The following is an 8,818-nucleotide window of genomic DNA, read 5'->3' on the forward strand; positions in this document are numbered from 1 at the left end:
AAAAAAGTAGGTTTAAGTTTGATCTGAGAAAAATCCTAGTAGGTTAAGGGGGAATTGAGGGATATTTGTCAGGCATCTCTTATTTTAGTGGAGGTATTTAAATTTGTTTGATGCTATCATAAGTATATATTTTGGAATTATTTAATGTTGCTTTGGTTATTTAAGGTGAAAAATACTGTTTTGTTTTTCTTATCCCTAAAATAAGAAATATTCAGTCATGGCCTTTTAAAAGTTGTCATTTGAGGTTGATACTCCATCTTGGAGACCTTTGAAATGATGCCTGTGAAGAAAAGAGCAGTCTGAATCACAGTGGGCATGACTCTCTTAAACTGAAAGTTACTTCTAGCTTAGTTAGCAAAGCCTTAGATTAATTAAAAATAAAACAATATACATGTATTCTGTAGTTATTTTCATAATTATCCATGCTGAGATGTCCAAGTCTAAAGTACAGGAATGGAACTGGACCAGAGATATGAGGGTTGTTGGATGGTAGCTGAAGTCACAGGAGGAGATGAGATCATCCAAGGTTGTGTAGATAAAGGGGCCAACCCAAGACAAGATGACGAGTAGAAGAACACTCCACAAGGACTTAAAATTAGTAGCCAGGGATAGGAAGGCAATGAAAAGTGTAAAGCACTGTCATGGAAGCTAGGGAAAGAGTTTCAAAGAGGAGAAAATGGACAGTAGTATCAAATATTAATCAGTTAATATGAGGTCTAATACATTTCCACCTGCTTTAGCAATACGGATATTACTGAGACTGTGGTGAGAGTAGTTCTACTGGGTGTATCAAGGGTTGAAATTAGCCTGCAATGTTTTATAGTGGGAATGGGAGGGAATCTTTTAAGAAGTTTGGCCATGAAGGGTAAGAAAGTGCCAGAGATTAAGAAGATTAGGACACAGCAGTGATTGGAATGTGTTCACATGTGGATAGGAAGGATGTGAAGAAGGTTGCCAACATGCTTGTAACTCTCACAGGATCCCTGCAGTCTGGGCTTCCAGGGTTCATAATGTCCATCTTCTCTCATCCCAGAGATGGAAGTAAACCCAATGACCTTAAATACTAATTATCTTTCAGGTTCTGCTAAAGGAAAACTTGAATCTTTTTCTGATCAATCTTCTCCCAAATAGACTTAATCAAATCCTCATTTGTGCCCCCCACCATAATCTACAAGGACTCTTCATACTTTGCATTTACTTTTTTTTTAAGTTTGTTTGTTTATAAAGCATGCATGAGTGGGAGGAGGGGCAGAGAGTGAGAGAGAGAATTTCAAGCAGAATCCAAGATGAGTGCACAACCCAAAGCAGGCCTCCATCTCATGACCTTGAGATCACAACCTGAGCCTAAATCAAGAGTCAGACACTTAACCAACTGAGCCACCCAAATGCCTCATTGCATTTTATTTATTTATATAACTCTTTTCTCCATTCACATTTATTCAACTTAGATTCCAAGTGCACAGTACTGTGGCTGACACTGTAGGTGTTCAATAAATAGTAATGTAGCCTTCATAAGTAATAATTTTTATTTTTAAAATGAAGTATTCTGGGACGCCTGGGTGCTCAGCAGTTTAATGTCTGCCTTCAGCTCAGGGCGTGATCCTGGAGTCCGGGATTGAGTCCCGCGTCGGGCTCCCTGCATGGAGCCTGCTTCTCCCTCTGCCTGTGTCTCTGCCTCTCTCTCACTCTCTCATGAATAATAAATAAAATCTTAAAAAATAAAAAAATGAAGTATTCTATGTGATCATACTGGATCTTCATAGCAATCCTGTGAAAAAACGCTGTAGGTATTCTCATATTTGAAATACGGAACCAAAAGGTTGAGAGAGCTAAATTAACTTGGGCAAAGCACATATTCAGTTGGGAGAACCAGGACTCAAACCCCACCTGCTAGCAAGACTCATGCTCTTATGCTCACCATACTTAATGAGTAAGTGAATGAATGGAAATGAATTCAAAGGGAAAAAATTCCCACAAGTGAACCCCCGCACCTGGCAAACATAACACATACTCACAGGATCTGATTGTTCAATAAATGCTTTTTGTTTTGGGGAAGAAAAAAGGAACAATTATAAAACTGAAATTGATTGTAAACTTCCAGGCTGTCAACCACTAGAGCTCCCTTCTTCTTTTCTAGAAAACAAAAAGGATTAACATCCATTCTCTTTGTTCATCTGTGAACACACTGGTCTAAGAACTTATTGGTACTGAAAAGATCAGTTTCTCCTGGGAAAGGAAAACACCTTTTGGTTTAAAATGATTGCCTAGGGATCCCTGGGTGGCGCAGCGGTTTGGCGCCTGCCTTTGGCCCAGGGCGCGATCCTGGAGACCCGGGATCGTATCCCACGTCGGGCTCCCAGTGCATGGAGCCTGCTTCTCCCTCTGCCTATGTCTCTGCCTCTCTCTCTCTCATTCTGTGTGACTATCATAAATAAATAAAAAATTTAAAATAAAATAAAATGATTGCCTACAGTGAGCACACAAATCCATCTGTCCACTCCTACTCCAGACATAAAGAACCACCAAGAGCCCGTACTACATGCTGGCCTAACTGCCACACAGTCTCTGAAAAGAAAAACTCATGGTCCCCAAGACCACCACCTGCTGGTATCATCTTTAAGCTGTTCCATGTCTGAAATAATCTGGAATTGGTTTTGAGAATATTAGGACCTCCAGTTGCTTCCAGTCATTGATTCATAATTTTATATCACTACTCAATCCCAGGATCCAGAATGTTACAGTCAGAACTTCAGATCTGAAATCACTCGCTGGAATCATCTAGTTGGGAAGCAGTATAGAGTGATGAATCAAAGTATAGGTCCTGGGCATATGACTCTGTACTTCAGTTTTTGCTTTTTGCTTTTTAAAGATTTTATTCATTTATTTATTTATTGGGGCAGGAGGTGAGCATGAGGGAGAGGGAGAAGCAGACTCCTTGCTGAGTGAGGAATCCAATGCGGGGCTGATCCCAGGATCCTGGGATCATGACCCAAGCTGAAGGAAGACTCCCAACTGACTGAGCCAACCAGGGGCCCCTAGACCTCAGTTTTCTCATCTATAAGATGGAAGTAGTGATAGTTCCTGCTCACTAAGCTGCTCTGGAACTTCCATGACAGTAATACTCCTGAATGACCTTGGCCTCCTTGCTTCTTAGGACTTGCAGAAAACAGAAACCCCCATCCCCCAGAAAGGATTTAGTTCCAGCTGTTAAATAGTTAAGAGAATGACTGGGGGGACCCAGGAAGCTGACTCCAGGCTGAACCAGGACCAACAGCCACGCACCCCAGTGATGGGCCAAGGAGTTGCTGCTCATGCTATATATAACACAGCTGTTACTCAGAGAACCTGGCAGCTGCTTTTGCTACACAATATATACCAAGAGAAGGGGTGCTGTGTGTCCTCTCCCACTGGACTCCTCTTCGAATTCAAGTATCATGTGGGTGCATCTGACTGGTAAGAACTTATATCTAAAATTTTAGCTTCAGAGAAATCTGGGACTTGGGGATTTTTTCTTTTTTGTGGGGGTGTAGTCTTTGCTTCTAGCCTCCTGTTCAAGAAAGCATTCTAGAAGGAGTTTCAGTGTTGGACAAGCCAATCCACACCAGTTGCCATAGAGCATTAATGATTACTATTATCTTGTTCATCTAAGAAATGAGAAATTTGGCTCTAGGAGATTTAGTGAGAGGTTTTTCCCTCAGCTTGATGTTTAATCTTCTAATATGCTGGCTCTTCATTGACCCACAAACCCTTAATTTGGGCTATAAATTTTTTTAAAGATTTTATTTATTTGAGAGAGTGAGAGAGAGTGAGAGTGAGTGAGGGAGTGCACGAGTGGGGTGAGGGGCAGCAAGAGATGCAGACTTCCCACTGAGCAGGGAGCCCAATGTGGGATCATCCCAGGGCCCAGAGATCATGACCTGAGCCAAAGGCAGGTGTTTACCTGACTGAGCCACCAGGCACCCCTGGGCTATAAATTTTCATTCTATTTCTCTTTGGAATGTTATGTGAACTATTTTCTCAGTGATGAAATTTACACATTTTAATAATTGCACTGTATTCTACAGATTGACTTAGGCTTACTTAAATCATCCTAAAGTTTCCCTTTACTTCCCTCCTGTTCCCCTCCCCCAACTTGTTTGTCTTTCAAAATTTTGAACTGTCTCTTCAGTTTTAAGCTAAAGGCAACCAAAAGAGAAGAATAGAATTCATCTCTATTTCAGATCACTCAGTACAAGGTGGGCTTTTACCAAACCAGCTCATTTTCTCTTCTGAAATATTTTCAGAACCATTTTTATAGTAAGAGTTCGAACTTTTCTTTTTTTTAGACTTGTTTATTCAAGGAATCTCTACACCCAACACAGGGCTCAGATTCGTGAACCCGAGTTTAAGAGTCACATGTTCTGACTGAGCCAGCCAGGTACACCAAACTTTCTCTCTTTTTTTTTTTTTACAGAAAACTTTCTCTTTTTAACTAAAGTCTACTACTTCTGTTCCAGAAACTTGCATAGGATGGGAAAAGAAATCTAAACAGTTTAGTGCTTTACTATTTGATCCATAAATGAATAAAGTTTTAGTTGTAAATTTATAATCCCCCCTAAACAAACCAACTCCATTTTTTTATATTCAACCAAGTTTCTTTCTTTCTTTCTTTCTTTCTTTCTTTCTTTCTTTCTTTCTTTCTTTCTTTCTTTCTTTCTTTTCTTTCTTTTCTTTCTTTCTTTTTTCTTTCTTTCTTTCTTTCTTTCTTTCTTTTTCTTTCTTTTTTTTTATTGAGGTATCATTGACATATACTACTACATTTTTTTTCAGGCATACAACATGATGATTCCACGTTTGTATATAATGTAAAATGATCATCACAGTAAGTCTGATTAACATGTCACCAGACTTAGCTACAAAAACTTTTTTCTTGTGATAAGAACTTTTAAGATATACTTGTCTTAGCAACTTTCAAATATGCAATACAGTAATATTAACTATGTAGTAGTCACCATGCTCTACATTACGTCCCCATGACTTATTATAACTAGAAGTTGGTACCTTTTGACCACCTTCACCCATTTCCCCTACCCCCTACCTCTGCAACCACCAATCTGTCCTATCTATGAGTCTGGTGTATTGTCTTGTTTTTCAAATTCCACATATAATTGAGATCATACCGAATTTGTCTTTCTCTGACTTATTTCAAAGCCCATCCATGTTGTCACAAATGGCACAATTTCCTTCTTTTTATGGCTGAATAATATTTCATTGTGTATGTGTTTATATTGCATATATTTTTTACTTTATCCATTCATCCATTAATGGGCATTTGTTTCCATATATTGGCTATTATATAGCTGAAATGAACATGGGGTGCAAGTATCTTTTTAAGTCAGTATTTTTGTTTTCTTCAGATAAATATCCAGGAGTAGAATTGCTGGATTATAGGGTAGTCCTATTTTTTTATTTTTTGAGGAACCTCCATACTGTTTTCCAGAGTGGCTGTACGAGTTTGCGTTCCTACCAACAGTGCACAAGGGTTCCTTTTCCTCCACGTCGTTGACAACACTCATTTGTCTTTTTCACAAGTACCATTCTAACAGTTATAAGGTGATAGGTCATTGTGGTTTTATTTGCATTTTCCTGATAATGAGTAATGTTGAACATTTTTTTTCATGTACCTGGTGGCTGTTTTTCTTCTTTAGTAAAATATTCAGGTCCTCTGTCCATTTTTTAATTGAATTACTTAGAGTTTTTTTCCTATGGAGTTATTTGAGTTCATTATATGTTAGAATATTAATGCCTTAGCAGAAATATGGTTTGCGAATATTTTCTGCCATTTTGTAGGCTGCCTTTTTTTTTTTTAGTTTCCACAAGTACAAAGTTGAATTTCCTTTTATTTGTCCTAAAATGCTTACTTTTAAACTTGAAGGGACTTCAATTATTCCATGTAGTTTCAATAACATTCTTTTATCTTTTCAGACCAGAGTCAAAATATTCGTACAGTATTCATACTGCAGCACCTTCCACCCACCCTTTGGTCGCTTGAACTGCCCTTCTTTGGTTCTTTTTCCGCTTTCTCAGATCTTTCTTGAAGTGTAGTAAGCAGAACTGTACTGGGTATTCCAGCTGCAGTTTGGTCTATCATTGTCGGAATGGCTTCTGCTACACCGTGGTCTTCCAGCCGGTCTACTGTTTCTAGGACTATAAGATCTTCTATAGTTGTAGTCAAAGGACCGGCTTCTTGATCTTCTTTCATAACTTCGGCTTCTAGAATGTCTGTATCTGTCATAATCATCATAGCGTGAAGAACTATACACATTCCTCCCTTCCTTGGCTTTCATTTGATTTGGAGTCTTTCGATCCCCCTGTGCGAACTGTATTTCAATTTGGCGTCCACAAATCCATTTTCTGTCCAAATTATGTAAAGCATCTTCAGCATCACGGACATCCTCAAATTGAACGTAAGCAAATCCTCTTGGGCGGCGTGTGTAGAAATCAAGTGGAACATACACATCAACTATAGGACCATAACGACCAAACTCTCGTCGTAAATCTTCAGACCTGGTGTCGTCGGCCACGTTCCTTCTGAACAGAGACGTGTTGGGGGGGTGCAGGTAGCAGGACATGACGGTGACGTGAGTCTCGGCAGGGGCACTCTGTAGGCTCCTTTTTGTTGATGAGTTTCCTTCGCTCTTCAGAGCTTTTTAGTCTGATGTAGTCTCCAGTTGTTTATTTTTGGTTTTGTTGCCTTTGCTTTTGGTGTCAAATCTGAAAAATCATTGCCAAGACCAATGCCAAGGAGCTCACCATCTACATTTTCTTCTAGGAGTTTAATCATTTCGGGTCTTACGTTCAAGTCTTTATTCCATGTGGAATTAATTTTTGTGCATGATGTAAGACAGTGGTCTAGGTTTCATTTTGTCTGTGGCTGTCCAGTTCTCCCTACACAATTTACTGAAGAGACTGTCCTTTCCCCATTGTAGAATTTTGGCTCCTTTGTCTTAAATTGATTGATGTATATGCATGCATTTATTTCTGGGCTCCCTATTCTGTTCCATTGATCTCTGTCTGTTTTTATGCCAAAACCATACTGTTTTGATTACTGTAGCTTTTTTTTAAAGATTTTATTTATTTATTCATGAGAGGCACACAGAGAGAGGCCGAGACACAGGCAGAGGGAGAAGCAGGCTCCATGCAGGGAGCCGGACGGGGGATTCAATCCAGGACTCCAAGATCATGCCCTGAGGTGAAGGCTTTTGCTTAACCACTGAGCCACCAGGCATCCCTGATTGCTGTAGCTTTGTAATACAGCTTGACATCGGGAGCGTGATGCCTTCAACTTTGTTGTTCTCAGGATTGCTTCAGTTATTCAGTCTTTTGTGGTTCCACATACATTTTAGTATTGTTTTTGTTTTATTTCTTGAACAGCCAATTTCAAAGGGAAACTTGAGAGTCAAAGAACTTTCTTCACAGCTAAGTTTTATGCCATCAAAAGTATAAAAAAACAATTACTACTTTGTCCAGAGGGGAGTACTCAGCCTCATTACGTGTTGCATACCAGCATTAGAAATCAAGGTTTGATGTTTATTCATTCAAAACATACTTATTGATCCTCTCTTACCGGTCACCAGGTATTAGTGCCGACAAGAAAGACCATGTTACTGCCTCCGTAAAGTGTACAGTCCAGTAGGGGTACCTAGAAGTCACCTGGTAATGACAGTCCAGTGTGATCAAGCTCCCCCGGGGGAGGATGGGGTGCTCTGGGAGTACCTCAGAAAGGCTTCCCAGAAGTGTTGGGACTTAGGCTGATACCTGGGTAGGAGTGAGCCCAGGGGAGCAGGAGCCAGGAAGGGCTCTAAGTGGGGGAGCTCTACTTGAGATTGCCCACAGATGAAAGAACATGGCACTTCTGAGGAAGTGAAACCTGACAGTGGCTGGAGCCTATGGATAAACTGCCGGGGTGTAGGCAGGTACCACGAGGCTTTCCTCAAGCCCAGGCCTTGGACGCACCACACAGAGAGCATTAGTTACCGCAAGAGCAAATCTAAGTTTTGTGGGGCCAGAGTGTACGGAGTTCTGGGGCCCTCTTGGAGAAATCCCCGATTGGTATTTATGACCAGAAGAGTGAAGTTCAGAACCTTGGAAGAGGCCTGGGCCAGGACACCTCAAGTTTCATTAGCTTCCTCATAGTGTCTGCCTCCGAGCCCCTGAAGTCCGCCGGCTGCTGGAGGGTGAGTAGATTGGCCCCGGAGGCCGGGTCGGAGGGGCCCGGCGAGGGCGGGAGCGCTGGCCGAGCCGCCTCAGCCCCTGTGGACGTGACAGCGGCCCTCGGGGCTGCGGGCGGTGGGAGAGAGGAGGAGGCCCACAGCGCCGTGTAGGTGTAGACACGGGGCCGGGGCCCAGTCCCTAGGGCCCGAAAGGGGCCGCAGAGCAGCCCCGTCCCAGGAGTGCGACTTCCACTTAGCCCCCAAAGGCCTTCTTCCAAGGGAAGCCTTGGTCCCCCCGCTTCGCTTCCCTGCTCCTCCCACACGAGTGGAGCGGGCGTCTCCTCCCTGCCGCCCAGGTGCACACAGCCCTGTGCCCTGCTCCCTGGTCCCTCCAGGGTCTCCGCGGGGAGGACAGGCACGGGGGCGGCTGAGGGCCAGCCGAAGGTCAGTCGTTGGCATGAAACGCAGCCGGGCTCCGAGACGTGGGCAGCCCTCGGACAAGCCCACGGGAATCGCCCCTACTCAGGCGTGTCCTTCCTCGCCCAGAGCCCTTGACACGTCCCGTCCCTTGAGACTTAGAAGCATTTCGAAAAGCAGGACGTGGAGGTGGCGGTGGCAAGAGGCCT

General features: G+C 42.4%; 1 protein-coding gene across 1 annotated transcript; it reads right to left on the bottom strand.

Annotated features, from left to right (window-relative positions):
- Positions 1-5,881: 5,881 nt before the first annotated feature.
- On the bottom strand, positions 5,882-6,643 carry LOC129519991 (serine/arginine-rich splicing factor 10-like). Its single transcript, XM_055340857.1, has one exon. The coding sequence runs from the start codon at positions 6,609-6,611 to the stop codon at positions 6,063-6,065; it is 549 nt and encodes a 182-aa protein (XP_055196832.1). The 5' UTR covers positions 6,612-6,643; the 3' UTR covers positions 5,882-6,062.
- Between the last annotated feature and the right edge of the window lie 2,175 nt (positions 6,644-8,818).

This window comes from Nyctereutes procyonoides, unplaced genomic scaffold, assembly GCF_905146905.1.
Source record: "Nyctereutes procyonoides isolate TBG_1078 unplaced genomic scaffold, NYPRO_anot_genome, whole genome shotgun sequence".
Classification (NCBI taxonomy): Eukaryota; Metazoa; Chordata; class Mammalia; order Carnivora; family Canidae; genus Nyctereutes; species Nyctereutes procyonoides.